The 24644-nt window shown below is 41.7% G+C and overlaps 1 protein-coding gene across 1 annotated transcript; it reads right to left on the bottom strand.

The window, feature by feature from the left end:
* Positions 1-397: 397 nt before the first annotated feature.
* OGA (O-GlcNAcase) lies at positions 398-23189 on the bottom strand (the record flags this gene model as incomplete). Its single annotated transcript, XM_082002225.1, has 16 exons — positions 22986-23189; positions 19151-19202; positions 18720-18817; positions 17402-17532; positions 16539-16710; positions 15427-15525; positions 14981-15265; positions 14272-14430; positions 12388-12998; positions 11816-11990; positions 8199-8284; positions 7227-7331; positions 5522-5607; positions 4342-4534; positions 1308-1467; positions 398-534 (listed from the first exon to the last, which is right to left on the bottom strand). The coding sequence occupies exons 1-16, from the start codon at positions 23170-23172 to the stop codon at positions 398-400; spliced, it is 2736 nt and encodes a 911-aa protein (XP_081858351.1). The 5' UTR covers positions 23173-23189.
* Positions 23190-24644: the final 1455 nt, after the last annotated feature.

Raw genomic sequence — 24644 nt, 5'->3', positions numbered from 1 at the left:
ATCTTGCTCTATGACAGAGGAAAAACCCTGCATCTTTACAGGTACTTCTGACAGAGACTGCTTTGCTGTTGACATGTGCATGCAGAGAACTGCTGTCAACCACAGCACCGACCAAGAGGGATTCCTCCGAGAAGCTATAGCCCATGCAAGATTCCTTGGCACTTCACACAGGACCAGGAGAGGACAAGGTTTCTCTTTGTTAAAACAGTGTTTTCAGCAGCATTAACCTCTTCCAACAAATTACAGTCTGAACATGTGATGGGTGATTTTCGCATAGCCCCTTCTACCAAGCTGGCTTATTGCTGGCTTTGTGCAGCTAGACCATATGAAGATCCCCACCACTACCTGCCCAGCTGTTAAGGGACTACAGTACTGGAACAGTTCGCTGTCAAGCACTTCACAGGCTTCTTCCAAGGATAACAACATCCTTTGGAAATCCTTCCATTTTAGCAATTTCAAAACAACCCAGCTTGCTGTAAAATTCCAGGATTCTTTTATCATCTGGTCTCACTTCACAAAAAGCCCCACGGGAGCCTGAGAAGGGAAAAGAGAAACAAAACGCTGTTGTAAAAGGCACAGACATCAAATATTACTAGAGTTCCCACCTACTTTAACGTTTAAATCCAATGAAACCACTGATCCAAGTCCACATGGAGCATAGTGCCCAAAAGAGAGCAGATTTATGGCAACATAGCTGACCATCCCCTAAAGGGGCTGCACAGTGCAGATGTCTTGTCAGCCTGAACAAACCACCTTCCCTCTGCACACCTTTTATTTCACATAAAAGCATCCTGAAACTCTGATGTTGGCTCAGAAAACAGTACTAGAAGCAGGCACCAAATCACACAAAGGAACTGTGAACCTCAGGTGCGCAGTAAGGCAGACAGCCAAGTACTTCCCCATATTGAAGGTTTTGGTAATTATCCACCAGTGCACACTGCGACATGTAAGAAAAGGCAACATTACCAATGCCAGCAGGGGAAATATAAACATTTGTGCACCGTTCAAGATGTAAAAATGTGTGCTCTCATGGCCAAATCACTCCCTCAGTTCTTCCTATTTTCTAATTTGCAGGATAATAGCTAAAGTGAAAAGCTATGTTTTACTGAAGACAGGAGCAGAAGTTAGCTATCCGAAAGCTTTTGTAATTATTTACTTAAATCTAGAGTGCCAACTATGGCAGGAATCGAGTATCTCAGGATGATGTGCAAATACAGCAATGCTACTATAACCATCCCAAGCTCTCTTTGCATCCTAGAACCAACACATAATTAGGAAACAAGGAATTTTGAGTGCAAGAAGCTTACCATTAGCCTTTAGAGAAGAGAGCAGGCAGGCCATCATACTTTTGGCCACGCTTGGATCTGTAACTTTTTTGTGGATATCAATCTTTATCAACGATGGGAAGTTGGCAAGAAATGATTCTGGCAATACTTCTTGCTCTTCATGGAAGCTTAGCATTATTTTCTGAAAAGAATATCGGAAGCAGACATTTAATCGCTATCCAGCTTTTCATTTTCATTCATATTTATTAAGGGAGGCTGCTTTGCTCATGGAATATACCTACAAATCAGTACGCTTTTCAGCCACACCTCTGATGGTCACTTCGTTCCTTACCTGCTGAATTGCTCTCTGTACTCCAGACAAAAAGGCAGCCTACTGAAGCTTCTCAGTTTGTCAAAGGAGGAGTGCAAGAGTCCTTGCATGGCTTCTCAGTGACCCAGACTTTAAGTGAGAAAAAAACATAAGCCAACCCATAACTAACAGTTTGGGCACGGGTATTCCTTTTCTTTGCATTTTACATGGGCAGTTTTAGCTCCAAGTGTCCCAACCTTCCACACGTATTCTTTGGTTCACAGCAGCCTGGAAACATCTCTCATGTTTACGCAATTATCTAGGACTACTTGCCTCAATACAGGCAAATTTGTCTCTAGCTTGAAATAATACTTGTTGATGACTAAAGGATGTTGTTGATCACTAAAGACTATTGCAATCACCCAGGAAGGTCTTTGGGAACATGACATCAGACATTAACTTCACGCAACTCATGGGGATGGAACAATCAAGTGAGGTAATGCAGCAGTAGACAAAGCCAAATCTGAAACACACTCAAGTCATTTGCCCTGCTGGTTACGGAGTTTTAAAACCTTTAGGGAGCACTGGCTCAAGTCAACAAGCCACCTAGCTTCATTTCTTGTATAATTGAAAGCCACTATCATAACAACCCAAACTAGGACTTCATCACACAAGGAGCCGTAACATTAGCAAGCCCCACCTTTTTTTCAGGTCGAGTTTAAATGCAATCTCCTCAAACCTACCAACTGCCATCTCTCAAACTCTTGCAGGGAGAGTCTCTGTTCAAAGTTACTACTTCAAATTTGTTGAGCTACTTCAGGTTCAGAACCATGCCTGCTCCTCTGGTCTTTCCTTTATCACAGCTGCAACAGGTACAATCCCATAGAAAGCATTCAAAGCTAGCCGTGCTGGCTTCAAGCACCAAGGCAAAGGTGATACCTGTTTCTTCCAACCACAGAAGTGCTACAAGGAGTAGGGTACAGGTGGGGCTAAGAAGCAGTTGGACAGATGATGCATTCACCTCTTGCGATCAATAATACCTAACCTCAGGAAAAGCAGATACCAGATAAACTTCCCTGAGAGGAACCTAGCCAAAACTGCAAGACAATGTCACAAGTCAGAGGATTGGATTTTTCTTTTGTGAAACAACACATTTTGTTTATCCCATAAAGTCTGGGGCTCAAGATGTATTTTTAAGTAAACTACAGAACAACTGAACTGTGCTAGAAGTCAGCAACTTGAATCAAATGACCTAAATAGTACAGAAAGGAAGCTCTTCAAACCAAAATGGAGACTGAGATTATCAAGAGGTAAGAATTCTGTAAAGGAAACCAAATCAATCCTATTCTGTGAGAAAACTTTGTGCTACATGATCTTCAGTGACAATAGCTTCTAAGCAACTACTGAATATTCACTGTTATAGTGTCAAAAGGCTAAATGGATTAAAACCCACAGCATCTACCTCAAGAGCAAAGAGCTCTGCTGTACTCCCAGAAACATCCCTCAAGCTCATAGGCTCAAGAAACAGACTTTTTCTGAGATATTGTACGAGCAGCAGAAATCCTGGGGCAATGTACCAATAGCAAAAAATGTTCTTAAACATCTCAATGGAAAAGCTATTTTATCAGCACAAAATACTTCCTGCTTTCTCTCTGAAATTTGGCTTTAAACTCTGGAAATCAAGGCCCCTTCTCCCTTACTGTACTTACTACAGCTTTGCCATATTTAATTTCCGATATCCTTATATGCACCGGCTTTGCTTCAAAATCTGAATTTACATACACAAAGCACAGGACTGTGCAAATGTACAAGAATCAAGTCATAAAACTTAGACTGCAGAATTAGCTCCACTTCAATAGTGGTAGTGGAGCTATTAAGATACCTTCTAGTCATGCTTACCCTAGAACCCCTGCTATTTGCTGCAAGCCTTTTTTTTTTTTTTTTTAAATGTATTTCACTTTTCCCCCAAACATGCCTATAAGTAGTGGCCATTTTCCCAGCAGGGTGACAAGCATTTAATTCCATTTCCAGGAAGCTTTGCTTTGCTTGTGGGAAAGCCTGTGCTCTCAGAGCCATGACCTCTTTTAAGATTTGTCAAAGTCCTATTCAAATAAAGCAAGGGCACACTGCCATATACACCATTTTTGCCCTGCCCTTACCAGGTGGGGACTGGCACCTCTTAGTATTAAACACATTTCTTTCCTTGACAAGAATCAGCTAGAACTTTTCACTATTTCTGACAGTTCAGTGACACTGTTTTTCTAATTTCTTCCAAAACCAATTCAAGATGTTGATTTTTAGCACTTGCTAAAGGTGAGATGTTGGTTTACACCATTTACAGCTGTCAAACTCCACAAATAGCTCATAGATTTTAACATCAAAACCAAGTGCTCTTTAATTTGTTTTCCATACTTAAACTGACATGACTATCAGCATGGGGAAACTAGTATGTCATTTTGCAGAACAGAGCAGAAGCAATCCTTTATTTTCAAAATGTCATTTTCTCTAGATCAAGGTGGCTTACGTTTACTGCATTGATTACTACTAAAGCAGACCTCATGGGTATATTAGAACACACAGCTGTATCTGACTGGCAGTGAATAATTTTACTGTCAACTTCTAAGATGTCAGATATTGTGCTCAAAGACTTCAGAAAAGTACAAAAATTGAATTACATGGAAGCTCAAAATGCAAAAGAAAAACAAAGACCTGCTTTGGAAAGAAAAGAGTTAGGCATACAGTTCTGATCTCATGGGTTATACCAACCTCTGCCTCAGACAGTTCCTTGTCACTATTTGGTTTAGTATATTTTTCTTGCATGAAAGGGATCCAAGACATTTTACATTTTTTAATGAAAGGAGTCACATCAACCGTTCCCAAAGCATAGCCACATATGCCATCCTCATCTTCTAAGACGAAGCAGTAATCCAGGCTGAGGGTGAGCAGACCTCCTACTAACCTGCAGAAAGAAGTGTCCAAATTCAGTCAAAAGAAAGTCACTTTGAACAAGCATGCTCTTCACACACTCTGGAGGAGACTCTAGGGACAACCAACGAAGCGACAGAGCCTTCCAGTCATGGAATTAGTTCCTACAAAGCATTAATTAACAGACTGATCAGCTGTCAAAACTCAGCTTTGAGCAACATCTGCACCTCAGGATCCCACAATTTAATTCCATACACACTGCTCTTCTGACTCAGAGACACAAACTTCCTTCGCCTTTCGCCCTCAGTTTCTCTGCTGCCATTACCTCCTTGTTCTTCCATCATTTCTTTTGGGTATTTTTTGATATCAGTTACACATCCTTTCTTAACTACCTTCCTGTCACTCACAGAGCAGCCTCTTTACAAAGTTCTATCTCAGTTAAATAATTGAGACATAAAAAAATACTCAAAGTAGCTCATTTTACAGCTCAGATTTAACGCCTTTTTAAAATTTCATCTCAACTGCCATTGCTTATTATTTTTTAAAGTTGGTACAGGTAATCTATAACATGTATTTCACAAAAAACTCAAGGCAGTTGGCTGGGAGATTGGTCCTCAAAAAAATTTCAGTTATCTGAAGAACTACACTAGGTTGGAAAAAGAGTTGGAAAGCGGGTACAGACTATGGACACTCATGATATACTTTCACAGAATCTGAAATAATAGGATAGTATGTTGCACCGGTTTCATAATACAGAGGTTTCAGCTAAGTCTTTTTTCTAACAACTCACAACAAGTGATCAGAGCATAAACTGAGACATAACTGTCAATGGTATCTTTAAAAAAAAGAAAACCCCAATTTCCTGAGGCCTGCAGAGGGCAGATTTTTTAAAATTTTGTTTTAAATCAAACGCTTTTTGCATTCTTCCCACACACACACTTTAAAAAATACAAATTAAATACAGTGTCAGGACTTCACCCTTCAGAACCACCTCTGTAGGCCATTCATTCCCAATACATACTTGTCTCCAATTAAATCTGGTAAGCTATGGAAGGGTTGATCAGCTCCATCAGCATACATTTCTCTGCAGATCTTATATACAGATGCCTAAGAGGAAAGAAGAGATGATTTCAAGTCATCAGTCACTTTCAAAAGCTAACTACTTTGTTTTAGAGAGATTTCATTAACAGCCCCACTGTAAACTAGTACTGACAGGCATTTAAGTTACACAGAGGAAGAGCACCCATCTATGAGAACGGATCTATCCTCCCCCTGCCTCTCCAAAAGCAACTCTTAAAGTCGCCCATAAAAAACATTGTGAAGTTGAAAGGCTGGGATGGAAAGGCTGGAGATCAACCTCCTGCACATTGAAACAGAACAAGGTTAATCCTGAGATTCAGCTACCAAGCTCTCAGTGAAGATCACTACCCTTGCTACAATTCCTTTTTCAAAACTGCCAATGTTCAAAAGCAACAATTTAACCACTATGAAGGACAGACACACCCTGACTTTCCACATGTTAAAATGCTTTCAGCTGACTCTCTTTAAAAGAGTAAACTTTTATCAGTCAGACTTTAAATAAGAACCTTTAGAGTTTTCAACAACAAGGCTTTCCATTTGACATGCCTCTGGCCTCCTTCCATAAGAAGGGAACTTCTCACAAAAAACATTCTTTATGACTGCATGTTTAGCTGCATCACTAATTGCTTAGGTGGCTTAGAAATACAAATTCCATTGCCTACAAAGGAAAAAAAACAGCTTAGGTACAATCCTGCACTAAGGTATGTAAAAGGCTGATTTACTGCTCATGAAAACAGCACTGGACAGAGCTAGCCTAAAAGTAGCTGGTAAAGGACATTTCTTCATGTGCTAGCCCTGTCTGATTGGCTTCGAGTCAGGATTCATTTGAGCAGCTGCAAACTCAACCTAGATACTTATGTTTCAAAGGAAACAGTAGCTACAAATACAAAAGCTCAAGCTACATTAATCCTTGCATTGTTTAAACTGCATGCATAACAAGTGTTAACTAACTGTTGGTTGATACATCAGTTTCAAGTATTCTTCTTGCTAAACTAACGGGAATGAAACCACACTACAAATCTGTTCAGCAGAAAAAAATGGGGAAAAAAACTCTAATCAGTAACAATACAAAATTCCTGGTTTCAAAGTATCAAACACTCCAAAGCAAATTTGACAACAGTTCTTTCACAATCAGACCAAGTGTGTACAGCTGTACCTGAAATGCTAAGAATGGCTCAAGGACCACCACATTTTGCAGCTGCATTTTGAGATGCAAAAATCAACTTTCTGCCTATATAGCTCTGAGAATACCAGCAATTACCACAATAATTACTGAGTGAACAGGTATACACACCCACCCTTAAAGTTATCCAATTGCATGTGTCCCCACTGCAATAATTCCTCTACCACCCCCAAACAGCTTTAACTTGACTTTCAGAAATGGGGAAGGCCCTCATCAATTTAAAAAGGTGGTGGGGTGGGAGACTGGGAATCAAGATGTGGGTGTGCATGTCCTGTTGCACAGCATGTTGGCGAACCACAGGCAAGTCACTTAACAGTTTTCCCGTGAGCTTGCATTTGTGCCTTGTGCAAGATACTGGGCCATCTGTTTCACTTGGGGATGAAGGGACACGGCAGTAACCAGTGTTGCCACAAAAGGAAACGCATTACTAACAACAACGGTGACAAGTGTCAAAACCAGTTACCTCGTCTTTAGGAAAGTAGGGTCGTATGGTGTACACTTTGGAAGTGGGTGTTAATGGAGGTGGTTGAAAAAAGAGGTCATTTGCTCCATCAATAGGCAGCAAACGCTGTGAAAACAAAATACTTAATATGACTGTATGAACAACAAAACCCATTGCTCTTGGGTGTGCACTGCAGACTCCCAAATTAACATTTGCTACTTGCAGGCACCCCAGAAGAAGGTGGGGTTGGTATGCTTTACAAATGCAAAGACCTTATTTGAATGGAAAATATCCAATTGGTGTTTTAAAATATGCAATTGAAACAGCACATTAAGAGTCTGTTAATCTTATCTGCTTTAAAATACTTTTTACCAATCATATCTACACTGTCTCTGTATAAGAACATAGAATGTCAGGAGGAAAGGTTTGGTCTGAAGAGGGTTAACTGGCCAGAGGAGACGCTTTATCCCAAAAGCAATGCGCTGATTCAATTTGCTGCGCGCAGAGCACCTGTGAGGGGGGAAAAGTATAGCGCCTGAAAAATCCATGAACAAATTTGAACATGGTATAAAGAGCGATTTAAGAATATTTGCCAATTGAAATTTTTGCAACAAAGCACATTACAGCTTTATTTGGAGAGGAACCAAAATTTGGATGACTATGCCTTTTGCTCATGGAATTCCCATCGGCAGACAAGCATGCGCGCATTGTGCAATTGCGGGCGCAGATAAAAATGCTGTGCGACCTGCAAAGAAACAATGTGAAATGTACAACTAAAGCCGCTGCGCTTCGCATGCGCGTGGGACAGGCAGCATCTCCTTGAGAAATTACTGTAGAAAGGGGAGGAAAATTATTTTAAACCAAGCTGTAAGGCTAATGGGCTTTGGACCAGAAAGCCTTCGGCAGACCAATCCTTCCAGACCTCTGATGTGCAACAAAAGGTTTCTCATAAAACAAAGAAAATGTCATTCAGTTGTGAAGTCATATTGATACCTGGAACTCTCCTGCTAGACCACCTCTAAAGGCCCAGGGTTCTTGGTCTCCACTTAAGAACTGTGCTGAAGATTGACTACGACACCCTGTTGAGATCAGATCCAAGCGGAGAATGTTACGAGAAGGGGGATTTCCTGGGTGTCTAACATGTCCAAAAAGCTAACACACACTTGTGGAAAAAGCTCTCTAACTGAGCTAGAATCCAGGGCTTGGGGGGAGGCTGTAATAATGTATGATTTATAAAGATTTTGTGCTTGTGCACTAATTGCGGTACTCCAAATTTTTGATTACCTGTAACAGGCTAGTCTAAAAATAGGCGAGGTGATTAGCTAACACACCTCATTCCAGACCAGAAGGCACAAGAATGCTGCCATGCACAATTATGTAAGCTTCCCAGTAATTTTGGTTTGTGTTTTTTTTGTTTGGTTGTTTTTTTGGGGTTTTTTTTTATATTCATGGCAGAAACATCCATTTCATCTATGAAAAGATGACATCTTGGAAGCTATGTGGCTCAATAGCTACTATTGTAAATTTTAAATCAAACAAATGTCATTATCACAGCCCCTTGAAAAAAAATGGACCTTTCTGAAGTCACATTTTAGTAATGATTGTTTCTAATCTTGTCAGAAAACTAGGACTGGCAATATATGAAAACAGTCTGGAACAGTTCAGGCAGCCAGGACAGTTGTATGAAACAGTATTCCTGCAAGAGACTATGCCGATTTACATAATCCAGGCCATACCTTCACAACACTGCTGGCACATTAAAAAGCTAAGTAGTGAGTTAATTCCACTTAACACAATTTAACTGGTACATCCTGCGTGCCACAGATACTACTAGCTTTGCTTTTTAGCATCTTTTTTTTTCCTCCTCAAGCACACCAGATGCACAAGGGTCCCTGCTGATCAACTAGCCACAGCAGGCCCACTGAAGTGCTCACCTTTAATTTACACCTGCTTTAGAAAAGAAAATTCCATTGGCTGTTTGACTTTTAATACTGTTCTGCCAGCAAAGCACCACAGCCTTCAACAACTAACATAAATGACAACTCTGGAGAGTCAAAAAAAAAAAAAAAAAAAAGCATTGTATCTGAAGTGGAGATTTCCATTACCCGCCTCGTTTTCTGACAAGATGAGCAGCGCAAATACTCTTTTCCTTTTGTGGACAGCAATCTACCTCCTGTTCAAGTAACAGTCTCAGATCAGTACAGACAAGTATGTTGTGCTAGTCAGAGAGTCCCAAAGTGTGCCAAGTTTGACATTTACAAGATCTTAGGAATATATGTTAAATACAAACTACCCTAAGTATGGTAAATTTCAGAAACAATCCAAGCATCAGAATTTGAATTTGGTTTACTCCCACATTTTAGAATTCTCACATAAAAAGACACCTTCAAGAGGAGGTTTAGTCAAGGACTTGGCAGACAGTATCTGTCTGTCCTTTGAGACTACAACTTAACTAGCACTTCCAATTATTACAGTAAAGAGCTGCGTGAATGAAGAGCTGTATAAATGAAAAACATAGTTAATGCCTTAGTCGCTGCGCAAATGTGACTTCAGTTCATGCCTATTGCACATCTAATCTATCTGAGCTTCCTCACAGACAAAACCTTTCCATTTTAATTAATTAATGACGACGCGCTGTGAACATCTGGCGCTGTCCATCCAATAGCAGTAGAAACTTGTGCTGAGGATTCTCCCATCTGTACACAATGGGGAAGAAGACAATAGAAGTCATTAGTAATCCATAGTACTGTACAGCCACACTAATTTAAGGGACTGAATGCTAGCTGGACTTGGGAGGAGATGTGAAAAAAAGAGAACATTCAGTGGACCATTGAGCACACCATTGTGAAAACTAAGTTGTTTGGATTTGTAACGTACTTAGCTTTATATAATGACGTATTTCAAAGACCTTTGCTCTGTATGTATTTACACTAGTGATAAAACGCAAGCTGAATACAAAAGCATCCCCTCTCACAGAAGCACTGTTAGTTTAATACTCTTAAGCTGTCAAAAACTCTTTAATTTTTCAACTATCTAATACCAGTTTGAGTACTGGAACAGAACAGTGCCAAAGTTAACAAAGCTGGTATTTACAGAGTTGGCTTCTAATGTGACCTTTTCCAAATATCTAATGCATTTAAAGACTTGAACCCAGCTTTACAGGGACATTGAAAACTGAAGACAATTTCAGCTGAAATCCGTAGGTAGTTTGATAACTCCAAAATGCAGTCTTAACTTGAGCCCTCAACGTTTAGAGATTACAAGAATCGCTGTTCTCTTTATAGAGGTTTGGCCTGGAGTTTTAAACAGATTATCAAAAAGAGAACATTCTTTCTAGCTAAAGGTCAACACACACCAAGAATAGTAAAGCTGGGGGAAGTTGGGTCACACCGGTCTTAAAAATGCACAAACTAAAGCTTTTAAACAGCATGAGGCAGAGATGTTAACATACTACAATGCTGCCAAGTTTTCTTCCCAAGCTAGTTTTCTTCTCTGTACTTTGCAGAAGACAGTCTTAAAAGCTCTTCTTTATCAGCCATACGTATAGGGATCAGATATTTGATAAGCACAAAACACAGGAAGTTCTAGAGCATGGACTGACTTGATGACTTAACAGGTCTTCTCTGTCCCTGCTTAAACCTGCCAGTATTTAAGAGTATCATTTAAAGACAATCCAAACACTAGGACTAGATCAAGGTTGTGTAATGGTTAACCACTGTGAGGTTTGTGACAGCTACAAAAAGTGTGACGTGAGACCATCAGCTTTGCTGTCTGCTGTGTATGTCAAGCAAGTCCACAGCATATTCCTTACAGTTGGATTGAAACCTGAAAGTGAAATGAGGTCACTAGAATTACCCAGGCCATGCTGGTGCTATCTGACAACTTAGGATCCCCCAAAAATCTTTCAGGAAAAAGAAAAAAGCCACACATTAAAAAAAAGAAAAAACCTGTTTCAAGATCAGTTTAAGTCTCAGACTAAATCTGTCTAGAGAACTCCACAAATTTCCACTCATGACCAAAAAATAAAATAAAATAAAAAAAATCAACAATTTGGAAAGCTTAAAGGAAATTATTTTGCACCAGAATAGCCTTACGCTAAAGCTCGCATGCGCACAGGGCTGGGAGGATCGGCTTCCTCTTGGCCAGGCCCATTGAAAGGTGACTTCTGCAATTGTTCTGTTGAAGACAGCAATAATGTTATTAAGACAGAGCAAGCAGCAGATGGCTGATGTGGTCACACTTCGTAGTGTCATTTCCAATCATACATCAGGGTACCCAAGGAGTTACATCACAATAGTCCAGTGTGCATTCAGTCAAGAGTAAGTTAAAGTCAACACTTACGTGTCAGCTGAGATTCAAGTTTCATTAGCCCAAGAAGAAAATCAAGGTCTCCAACCTTAAGCATCCAGCAGACTTCACTTATAATACCAAAGCAAATTCAGAGCAAGCATTGCTTCACGTAGTGAGACAGGAAACCCTTTAAAATAGGGTCAAACCAGACCCCATGTCCAAGAAAACACATTTGCCAAATACTTTGTTTTCCCCGTGGGCTAATTAAAAACAAAAACAAAAAAATACACTATCTGGGATTATAGTGGCTATGCACCTACCTAACCACTGCACAAAAGATTTCACCATTGACATAATACTCTTGATATCCCAGACGTAGGAGTACATGTCATAAAGGATTGTCCTGTTGGCACAATTGGAGAGGCGAGTGAACATCCCCATCACCAAGCTGCACATCTCTTCAAACTTGCCTGCTCGGTTACGCCATTCTTCTATCTATGAACGGAGGCAAAAGATTCACAAGATCAAAAACAGCCTTCTAGGGAGGAGAGGTACCCTAAATATGAAGGAAGACTATACAATTCATTACTTCATCTTACCAGCATGGACTACCGCACCACACATGACTCATGGGTATTCTCTATGGCTGTTAGAATTGAGGCCAGTACAGACACCAGCGGTCAAATATGACACCAGACTGCCTTCACAGCTACATGGCACTACAGGGCTTAAAATAGTAGATTCTACTGGTGGAATGAACGTTACCGTGACCTGCAGTTAGTTATACACTACCCTTCAGCTTTTAGGAAGTGGAACAACCAATCTCTATTACAGACAGACAACACTGCTCAGGATTTTGATTTAAAAGGACAGAAACAAAATTCACACTCACTTTTTCAGCATCCTTTCCTTTGCAATTAACACTGACAACACTGCTATTTGCTCTGAGCCACTGGAATTCTCTCAGCATCTGTGCACCTTTGGGCCCATGTTCATAAGGAAGGTAAAACAAGTCAGCAAGAAGCTGCAAGTCCTCTAAAGTCACTGGTTCTACTGTGTAGAGAGGCTTTTCATTCGGCCCGGGGACAAACTGTTCTTTGTTAATTTGCTCATCAGTCTGCATAGGGGCAATGTCACTACCGGAGTCTTCCTGCATAGACATCTCTGGGGACTTTGATTCAGCTATGCTCTCCTTATCAGTATCCATTGGCTTCAACTCCTCTGCCATTTTGACTTCGGCAATATCCGTCAGTATCTGATTAGCATTCTTGTCCGCGTCATCTTGTTTTTCCACCACCATGTCCATTGGTTCCTCATCAGATTGCTTCTTCTCTTCCTCCTTTACCAAGGCTGGTGACTCAGTGCTCAGTGCTGCCCCCTGACTCATGATGGGTTCTTGGTAAACTGTGGTAACCACAGTTGCTGCATTTAAAGAGGATGGTGCCACCAGAGGCCCTACATCCCCTACAGTAGTTTTAGCACCACTGTGGGCCACTTGCCTACCTGAGAACAAGAAGAAACACATTTAGAGTTTTCAATGTCTGCCAAACCAATATTCAAATCAGCAAATTTGAAAATCATGGATGATTCTGCTGCCATGGCATCTGATCAGTGCAGCTTCCTTTTGGTATTTTGCCTGCTCGCTTTTGTCATTGTAATTCTAATTATAGACTTTGTCTTTTGGTGAATTTCCCCTCCAGACAACTGATAAGCAAAGATAGGATGGGGAAAAAGTTAGTAAAATTAGTTAATATTTATGTGCTGCCAGCAGCATTTCTGACTATGCCATCAGAACAAAAAGCTCCCAAAATTAACTTTTTTTTTCCTCTGCTTCAACTGACTTATTAAAGTTTTACTTGGATATAGAGCACACTTCAAAATAAAAGGACTGATGAAGCAATATTTCAACTGTAAAAATGTCTTTAACCTAAGGAAAATGGAGATATTAAAAACCTGACTGGACAGAGTCTTGGGCAACCTGCTCTAAACTCATCCTGCTTGAGCAATGTGGTTAGACTAGGAGATCTCAAGGGGTCCCTTCCAACATAAACTATTGTGTGAAAATGGAGGAAGATGACACCTTAATTAATACTCCTCACCCAGTGTTTTTGCTGCAGCTGAGTTTTAGAAAGCTCTGAAGCCCTACAGGAGTTCAGAAGGATTACTGCACCAGAGCAGAGTTGGGAGGAGAAGAGGTTCTTCCATTCCACCACCAGTTATCAGAGAAGAGCACTCTGACCACCTCAAACCCACATTTTGGAAAAACAGATTTTACCCCAAGCTCCTATTGCTACAAGAAAAGTGTGTGATGTTGAAAGGAACCCAGATTGCTTCTGTAGAATAGAAACTCAAAAAAACAAAGCCATCTTAAAACAACTGGAAGAACACAGACTCTTCCAGGGCAGAAATAATGTTTACAATAATCTAACACTCACTTAAAAAGACGACTATTTTTCCTACTCTCTCAGGTCCCATGGAAGTCTAGTAACAACTGGGACCAGCAAGATCCAGCCTCTTTCTTGTCTTGTATCAGAAGTGCCAAAGGATCGCACGTCAAGGTTGCTTCTGCTGATCAGTCAGGGCACTACAGGCACACTGAAGAATGCCAAGCATTCTTCTTTATTAAGATTTCCCCAATTAGTAAGGCAGAAAATACTTCCAACTGAAATGTACGCAAATTGCCAGGATCTGCAAAATAATTTTAATCTAAATGCAAGTACTGAGCATTTAACTCCATTTTTCTACCAACCCCAGAATCAGACCAAATCAAACTCACTGCTGTATTGCTGAGGTACCCCAAATTCCTGCAACCATTCCGTTAAGGCCAACTTCAGGGCCATCTGTGGGCTGTAGAGAACATCTGTTTCAATATCTTCATCGCTCCCCTCATTTTCCAATTTAATCTGGATAGAAACTGTACTGTCTTCAGTATCAGCTACGGAGACAAGTTTTAAAAAGTTATCATGCAAGTTTCATTTAAAATTAAGAAAGAGTCATGTTAGACAAGGCATTCAACAGCCTTACTTCACAAAGAAGGACAAAGCGCTACATCCTAATTAGACAAAATGGAAAACTACAGTCACTGTCAATGTCAACACAGAAACAGTACACAGAAACTATACATTCTGGCATCCAGAGTTTCTCTTTTGATCTGGACTGCTTCTATTCCAATGAAATCAAATCCATGGACACTTATGTCATATTTGGGCATTCAAATCGCTTGCTCAGAGTGCTTTTTATAGAACCACAGATACTTCTCAAGACTTAAGAAATTTTCTGATGGCATATGAACAGATACTTTCCAGGAAGTCAATAAAACAATCTAGATGCTCATTACTGTTACAGCAACTGCCATTTACTTAGGGGATAGAAGCAGCTAGGCTATCTTAGAAACAAAAAGTTGGTACGGAAAGGCTAGAATCGTTAAAAAAAAGTATGACTTATATGGTTAAGCATAGATCCTAGCAACAGTTACGCATACTTACTCATTACCACATCTTTTCTCACTCCATTCATGTTAGACTTGTACCAGGTTGCAAGTGTGTGAATAGCAACGTAATTGGCTTCAAATTCACAGTTTGGATTGGTCAGAACTCCCTTTAGTCGAGGGATGAGCTCAGTTGAACGACCTTTGTAAGGCCCAAGAAAAAGCCTCTTTTGATCATAATCATTAGCATGAATGTTATCCCAGATAACTGGTGCTCTCCTGATGATCTTAGAAACTTCTTCGATGGACTCTACTGGAATGTCTTTGGATACAACTTTTGGACCTGAGAGGGAAACAGGACAATCAGAGAGCTTTGCGTATACTTGAAGATTCACTCCCCAAGGAATCTGTTTATTTTACTAAATACTTATGAGAAATAATTTTTAACACCAACAGCAAATTAAAAAAACCACAAAGCCAAAAAACAAGGCAATCAATTTTTACCTGTCCATAACACCTCGATGCCAGGGAGCAGCTTTTCTCCTACAGTCCGTAAATATGGTGACTGGGCAACATTTGGATAACAGAAAGTTCCACAGTACTCTGCACAGGAAAAGATAATGTCATTGTTAGTATAAGGATACACACATGTGACAACATACCCAACTGTCCCATGAACACACTGACAGCATACTACCATCTGAGAAGAGAATCGTCTATAAAATTAATCAAGAAAGACACAAAAGTCTGAAGTTTAAATAGAAAGAACATTATGAATGATGCTTAGCATAAAGATCAGAAAGGAAAGGTACAGAATTTCTTTTAAATTGCTCAAATATCAAAATTCGGGAAAAAAAAAATGAAGTCCATAAATAGAAGGGCAGGGTACAGCAGATAATATGCAAAAGAACTAGAAACGCTAAGACTGATTATGAAGTGCAAATACATAAAAAAAACTAACACCACAACATAGGTGTCTCTAAAGAGGAGGTCTGCAAGAGAACCAAATTACTACAGTGTAAGGGGATAAACAATTTAACAATGACAACGTTGCTACTGAATTGAATTTTCCTTGTAACAACGGACACTACTGAATATAGTGATTCTCTCCCTTACAGTATCCTTAGAGGTATTAGAAGAAGCTTGCAATTCAAAATTAGCAACAACTGGACCAGAATGCAAGTCATCTTATTTTTTATTAAGCAACTCAGTAAGTGTCAAAAACAGGTACCAATGACAGAAGTGAGCACAGACTGTGGTATACCTCTACTTTAAGGAAGTTCTAAGAAACTAACAGCTAGCCAGATCAAGAAGCAAGAAGATTTTGGTGCAAGTCAAACAGAAGTCTTCCTTTAACTCAATTTTCAGTTCAAATCTCTTGAACCCTTCTATCAAGCTGCCGCCTTTGCTTGGCATTAAGCCTTTGCCAAATTTCTGCATCTCTGAAAACCTCTGCATGTATTTGAATTACTTGAACCTTTCTTTATAAGTAAGTTTCTTTAAACAACCCCAAAATACTCCTTAAAGCAGTTATTAAATATTAAACCAGCTTTTCAACCAGTAAGATAACAGGGCCCCTCCTTTAGGGCTGAACTAAATGATTCATCTCATTTTACCTGTAGGACAGAAAAGGAATGTGTCTGGTTCTCCTAGATATTGATAAATTTCATTTGTGATTGAGACCTGAGCATGAGCAAAGGAACTGAAAACTTCTTTGTCTGCTGCACACATGTTGTGATCAATATCATCAAACAGCAGTGCAAAAGATCTGCAGCCAAACTGGGAAACCTAATACAGGAGACAAGAGCAAAATGTTTATTTTTTTTATTATTTTTATTTCTAAAAAAAAAAAATTAAAAAACAAATCAAACTGAAGAATTTTTAAAAGGAAAAGCTACAGGAATGGGGGAGAGAAGGTAGGAGAGGAAAGACAGACTTTGGTATCTATTCACAACAAATGCCTATCTCTGACCCTCTGCTCTGCTTTTCTCAAAGATTAGACCTCTAAAGACCTGCAATCTGTTCCAGTTTTAACAATCCAAAGCTGATCACACTGGAAAGACAGCTGGAAAAAAGCTAACTCTGTAATAGCTTTTGGACAGAAAAAAGAGAAGTCAATTATGAGAACAAAGACAACATGTATGTCAGGTCTGCCTCCAAAGGTGTTTATTGTAGGTAAGAGTTCACCCTTTAGAAATGCATCTTGGCTTCAAGGCTCTAAACTAATCTGAAGACAAGCTCCCAAGAACAGCTTTCAGAATGCAATACAAGATGAGACTTCTTTTTTAAATCTAGATGACTAGTGTGTTCAGGTTGCATTGCAGAAGTGGACATCGATGGGAAGTGTTCAGAGGCATCCAAACTAACACTAGTGCTGAAAACATTAAAGAAGCTAGTGAAAAGATGCAAGAGTGAGCAAGATATTGAAGTTTTCAAATTAAGTAGCACTGCAACTGTGGCAAGTTTGTGTCACGCTTACCTGGTCCAGCTTGCGTTTCAATGTGGATACCTCTTTAGGATTGGAGAAAGTGATGTCAAGTCCAGGTGAGATTGCATAGATGAACTCTATTTCATGTTCTCGTGCAGCTGATATTAGAGTCATTAGCTGCTCTGGAAATCAAATTCAAATATTTCAGAAGGATTCAACAATTAAAAAAATAAATCTCTCAGACAACATTATAAGTAAATTATAAAACGCAGATGCCTCTGCTATGGTAAAAAGTAAATAATAATTTGCTGTAATTTCTTAAAACTAACACCGCAAAGAGCACCAAATTATTGGTAAGAGTTCTGAGGAATTATGCCAAAAGAAATGTAACAATTGTCCTTGTACTGTTATTTTCCATGTTAAAATTTTCAAAATATTTTAAAAATTCTCTTTATCTCAATGTTGCAAGACAAATGTGGATGTAGTCAGTTTTTGCAGATTGCACATCAACAGTTCTAGAATTACTACTCACTTTTTCCACACATACTAAGAGACACCTGCATGACACTGATTCACACACTATTCATATGACTGAAGCTCAGGGGACACGGAAAAGGGCTTTTTTTAACATTACTGTGCAGCAGTAGTTGCTTTAAAAAACAAACTTCAAATTTAATCTTCCATACAACGTATAAAGAGAATTATTTTTAGAATATTTAATAATCTTTGTTGTTACTGGCAGTATCCTTTAGACTGTATTTCTGCAGTGATTCAAAGTGGCATCCAAGGAGGAGTATTTAATTTCGAGCAAATATCATTTTTCCCCTCACCCAAGGAAGACTATAATCCCCACAGGCTAATAAAACACTGTAGATCCCATAAATGTCAGAGGTGGATAAAAAACCTCACACGAGTTTAAACAGGTCTTTTATGTTCTGACAAAATAGTCAGAAGCTGCTTGTCTGACTGATACTCTTTTCATTGAGACAGGCACTTAATGAATCACATAAAAGGGCATGCTATTCGCTCAATCTTTTTCCTCTTCTGAAGCAAATAATTCCCACTTCAAAATATGGCCCAAATGTTCAAGAGCCAGAGGAACAATTCTGAGCAACCTTCCCCTGGAAAAAAGCAATTCTTGTAAAAGAAAGCCTTAAAAGCAGTTTTAGAAATCATCTGTAGTTAAAAGAAGTAAATCCATGCTTGTATCAAAACTCCACTAAATACATCTGCAGGGTATTAAGAACAGGTCTCCACTCACCTTTGGAAGTGGCTACTGTGATTAAACACACTCAAGCATATGTAGTAATGACCAATTCATTCAAAAGTGTATTTATAGAAAACACAGAGGGGAAATAAAGGCAATTACCTGCTTCCTCCACTGAGTACATTTCTCGCCAGAACATCCTGTGCTTGTAGTCATCCTTTGGAGCATACAGGTATGTATTTAGTCCCCACTTCTGAAGTCTATAAACATAGGAAAAAAGTCGTCATTGGGAGAATAGTCCTCAAATTCAGGAATTCTACGTTTTACTTGATCTAATTCTTTTACTTGATCTAATTTATTTTTTTGTTCACTGAACACTGCATTATATTATCAAGTCACAATAACCTCACACACAGCTGATATTGGACAAATTCAGTTTAGGCAAGATGGAAAAGTAAGTATGAGCCCCCAAGAATATCAATATTAAGCAAAAAGCTGCTCTCTGTTAGAACAATAATCCTTTTCAGGCTTAAGTGGAAGATTATGATTATATCGCGATGGAATGTGCTGCAGTAAGAGGAAGCATGACTTGCCTTCTAAAAAGTTCTTTCCTCTGCTCCATAACCCAAGGTCTTCCATAAAACCCTATGGGAAACAAGATTAAAATTATCCAGTTAGATGTGAGGTTATGCCTGCTCCATGAACCGTTATTTTACAACCTACCGTTTTCTTCCTCTGCTGCTACATTCATCAAAAACCTTCTCAATCCAGAAAGGAAAATAAAAATCTAGTTAGCATTAGGAAAGTGTAATAACCTAAACTGATGTAAATTTAAAGTGCAATTATAAATTATCTCATTTCTTATGATCTAAGGTCTTATCATTTTGGCCACTGAAACAGTTAATCTTCAGAATCCAAACTGTATTCCTGAGCATATGCCCTTGACAAGTCAAGTCAGCACTATTGTAAGAGCAGACTGAACAGTCATAACCTAATTAAACTATCAATCCAGGCATCTACAAAATAGAGTTGACTGTAATGTGAACATTGAAAACACTTGAAAATATTTACCACCTCAAATGCCTAACCAGTGATACAGATTAGAATGCTAAATACACAGAGTATATAAATACATACTGAGGTAGGTGATGTGTAATTAAAAAAAAATGCGCGAGTCAACCAAATGCTTAGGATTTCATTCCTTTTATTTATTTTAATAGGTTCCTTGTCACAATTAACTTGCAAGCTGTTATCTTACTTTACAATTCCCACATCTTTACAGGCTAAGACTATGTCTTTGAATAATCACATAAAAGCATCTACACAAGTGATTTTAGAATAGTGTGCATTCAAAGTCATGGAATTTCATGGAAATTGTAACTGCTTCTGGTTTTAAATCTAATCCTTCCATTCTAGAAACTTAATACTTTAAAAAGCCCTCTCAATGCACTCTTAGTCAAGTAAATTCACTTAGACCTATGTGCAAACAGTTCAACCAACCACAAGTGGGCACTTCAAAACAAAGCTTCAGCTTGGCAGTCTGTGCAAAGATCAGAGACTAAAATAACACTGAAATTTAATAAGCTTTTATTTTCAAACAGCACGGCCACTCAGTGATGAATGATGCTCCTAATACACAAAGCTCACAAGTCCCCACAGAACACCAGTTCAAAAGGTAGACAGTATCTTCATTTCCAGAGCTATTCTCCCTTGTAAATCTGGAAACATTTGGTCTCAGAGGTCAAAAACAGCCTCCTACAACCTTTCACAACTCAAAACTGATGCATCTGAAGCATTTTCTATATATTAACAAGTATTTCAGTTACCTGTTAAGTGAACAATGCTCTTTTAAGAGCCTTAAAGCAGGTTCAAGTTTTAACAATTAGTGTCTTAAAGAGTGGTCCTAGGCTAACTGGCACCACGAAGCGGCAAAGCTGAGTAACTACTACCCCTCACAAACTGCAAAGTAACAAACGGAGGACACTTAAACAGAGGAACAGGAGCGTAGTTGCAAGGCATGAAAACCTCCCAGTTTATTTCACCCAGAACTAATTTCTCATTTTCACTAGCATTACCTAATTCTGACTGATGCTGCCCTGAGGAAGCTCAAGAACCCACAAAAGGAATGAAATACTGTGATACCTAATGAGTACCACTTATGTCTCAACTCGTTAACAACACTTTTGCTTTACTTATGATACTACTGTTTCAGACATATTAGCCCAAAGCAGAGCAGAGGCCCGCTATAAAAAAAATAAAATCAGATAACAAAAAATAATTAAACAAGACTGAAGAGAACATTCTAATGCAAAGCAGTATTTTTCCATCTGTCATCACATTTCTTAGATTACTAATGTCACCAGCTGATAACAATTCTTGAATCTTTCTGTCCAACTAAAAACCAACCTGATTTTGTATTACTCCCTCAAGACTGTGTCTCGGGTTAATATAAAGTCAACAGATCATGCCAAATACCTCATCCCAGTTACCATGCTTCCCATCACTAAAAGACAAGACATCCTGGAGGCAGAGCACCAAAGCTTTGCATCCAGTACTCTCTTAGATCTTATTACTCCCCAAAGCAGTGAATTTGATATCGGTCATAAGCTCCTCGCATTCTTAGAGTTCACACCCAGTATTTCTGCCCAGTATTTGGCCAGGTGGCCCCCCTTTTCTACAAAAGATCCAAACTCTCCATCTCATTGCTTTAATCTCACCATACCTCTAGTCTGTGTCAACCGCTGCACTACATTTAAGTATTTATCTACACTTCTGAAGTTAATCCCTGTCTCTCTTACCCCTATAATTCTTGAGTCACTAAGGAGACGGATGTTTTCACCCGCTACTGTTTACCTCATTCACCACAAGTTTGGTTTTCTGTTGTTGATGAGTTTTTTGTTTGTTTGTTTTAAACACTTCCCTATTCTTTTTTTTCCTGTTTACATATTAATGTTAGACTGGTAACTCCTCCAACATTAGGAGTTGCTTCATTGGGCAGAGGCCATTTTCTTGCTTGGTTTTATGCACAGTACAGTCAAGAACACCTGCACCAGAATATACACAGTGGCAATCAACAATGTAACTAAGATGACAAGAAAAATGATTATGGTATAGGCAGTGGTTCCCATATAAACCTGGATGAACAGGTGATCTATGGTCAAGGTGTGTTAGCAGGAACATGAGAAAACATACTGTTACAATCTGTATTTCTGTTCACTGTTATCTGTCTACAGAGCCTTCAATTTAGCATCTATCTTCACAGAATTAAGTCTATTAACAATGTAAAGACATCTCTCTCCATGCTGACTGTACTTGTCCTAGTAAGTGCTAAAAAATAAGGGCATTAACTAGGCCTAGTGCACTTCGCACAGTGATGTTTGCAGAAACCAAATGGTCTTTTCTTTTTAAGATATGAACAAAAGGCATTCTGCAAGCAATGCAGATACTGACTTTGATAAACTGCCTGTTTCCCTTTCCATTCCATCTGTTAATCATTTTGTTCTCCTACTGGAGATTCATTATAGGTACAGAAATAATAGCAGTCCACAGGAATTTAGACAATTCCAAACCATTATGTTGCGAGGAAACCGTTTTTCTTGCTGGCTTTCGACCATCTACCTTAACTGACCTGTCAGAAATGCAGATAAATTCTGTAGTTATGGAGAAGTGCAGAAAAAGTCTCTTTATTCTGCAGCTTCTGCAACAATTTAAGCCTTTTAACGCTGCAACTATGCCAAACGACAGAAGAGGATTGTTCTACAGCGCAATTAAAATGGTAAGTTACAATACTTCAGAGGAGAAGAAGCATTTAATACTAATTCCGGAACAGATGTCTATGGAATCACCTATTCCCTACCCACGAAACTGAATCTGGGCCTCTGGCGCACAGGAAGAGCATGTACCGCTGGGATAATCGCACAGCTCTTCTCTCTCTCTCTCACCTCCCCCTTTAGACGCGTACTAGCAAACGAGCCATAGCACCGCCTCAGCCTCCATTAGGAATCATCGGCCCGCTGGGGGTGCCAGGCCTGCCCTCACCCCGCCGAGCAGCTGCCATCAAAGGGCACTCCCTGCCAGCGAACAGCTTCCAGCACAAGCCCCAGAGGCAGCAGCCCCGCCCGGGAGCCGCGGCTCCTCCCCGCCCCCCAGTCCTCTCTAGCGGAGGGAGCCCCGGCCAAGAACCGCGCACCACCCTGCTCGCAGAGCAGGCTCCCCCGGGCGCCGCGCTGGGCCGGGGGAGGAGGCGGGGGAACAGCAGCGCCAGCTGGGTCCAGTCCCGCACCGGGCTCCCGCGGATAGCGACCCCCGCAAATACTCACTGCCTCCCGGGGATACTGTCGTGCCCCCCGCTCCCCCGGAACACCAACACGTCCCTCCACGCCCTCAGTCTCCCAGCAATATCGGACATCCCCCTCAAAGTGCTCTTACCTTCGACGACGCCACAGAGGAAGCGGCGGGAGCCCAGCGCGGTCTCCGTCTCGGTGTCGGTTTCCTCGCCCCCCGGGACCGGCCCCGCGGCGGCGCCCGGCGGCTCTAAGGGAGTGCCAGGCACGCCGGCCGGGTTGGGGCTGCCTTGGGGCTCCTCCAGCGCCGCCTGCCCCTCCTTCTGCACCATCCTGCCGCCCGCCGCCAGGACCCCCGTTCGCTGGGCCGGGCCGGGCCGAGCCAACCTGAGTCCCCCCTTTTCCCCCCTCCACAACCCCTTTGTCTCCGCCGCTCCGGGCCGCCGCTGCTTCCTGTTTACGGGGCCCTGCGCCTGCGCGGGGAACCGGCCCCAACCGGTCCGCACCGCTCTGCCCGCAGCCGCCCCGCTCAGAGACGCGCAGAGGGACCGCCGGGAACGCTGCTACCTCCGCGGGGAGGAATGACGCGGGCCGCCGCGGCCTAACGGTCGCCCCCGCCGCGCTGCCGGGACCGCGCTACTCGAGGGGGAACAACAGACTGAGGAGAGGGAGTTACCTCAGGGAACGGGCGGGCGAGCGGAGGGGGAGCTCACCCGCGGCGCATGCGCAGAACGCGGAAGGGCGCGCACTGCGCCTGCTCGGGAGGCCGGAGGGGGGAGGGGCGAGGCCGCGGCTGCCCAGAGCGCCTGCGCGCAGAGCTAGTGAGTGCCCGCAGCGCATGCGCAAGAAGCTCCGGGGACGGGGAGAGGCGGCAGTAGGACAACACGCAGGTGCGGGTGAGGGAGCGCGCATGCGCAATGGGCTTTGTATAGGGAAGCGGCGCTGGGGGGGAGGGTGGACGGGTAGGAAATGAAGTGTTTACTTCGGCTGTGCGCATGCGCTTTGGCGGGACAGCGCTGAAGCCGCGCGGGCGGGAGCGCGCCTGCGCAGGGCTGGAGGGGCGTCCTTCGCGCCGCCGGTGCGCGGGCTCTCTTGAGCCTTGACCTACTTCTCGCGGCGCTGGCAGGGCCTCGCGAGCTGAGCAGGGTCTGGCGGGGCTGCGGCGCGGATGGGAGACCGAGCTGCTGCGTCCCGGCCGCGGGAGGGGGAGCGGCGGAGCCCGAGACAGCTTCTGCAGCCCCTCCCTCCCTCCCTCCCTCCGAGCACAGCCCCGCCGATGTTGCGCTCGTAGGTGTTTCCATGCCTGGCAAGGGGCCACGAGGGTGCTGAAGGACGGGCCACGAAGCGGAGAGCACCTCAGTAAATCAGAGAAGGGGCCTGAGGTCAGATGGCGTCTCTCCAGGGAGAAGCTCCAGCTGCATGGGAGCATGTGGGGCTGGGAGCAACCGGCCCCCAGAGCATGCAGCCGAGACCGCAGGGCTGAGAAGAGCTCCCCTGGGGCCATAGAGAGAGGGCAGTGAGGTAATCCTTCCAGCCCACCCAGCACTGGGGAGGCCACGGCAGGTACCAGCCAACAAGAAACCAGTGAGCAAAAAGCTGCTGGAAAGCACAGCTTGTGAGGAAGGGCTGGAGAAGGCCTGCAGACATCACAGTGGCCACATCATGTTTCAGCCAAACTGAACAAAATGAATGAAAACTCTGATTAAAAACATCCCCTGCTGATCTGGACTCTGCTCACCCCTATCTAGCTCCCTCAGCTTTCTCAAACCCCTCCCTTGCATTTTTGAAGTCTGTTTCTTGCTCT

Source organism: Phaethon aethereus, assembly GCF_964289735.1.
Source record: "Phaethon aethereus genome assembly, chromosome: 7".
NCBI classification, from domain to species: Eukaryota; Metazoa; Chordata; class Aves; order Phaethontiformes; family Phaethontidae; genus Phaethon; species Phaethon aethereus.
Note: the sequence above shows the minus strand (reverse complement) of the source record. Positions and strands in the feature narration are given on the sequence as shown.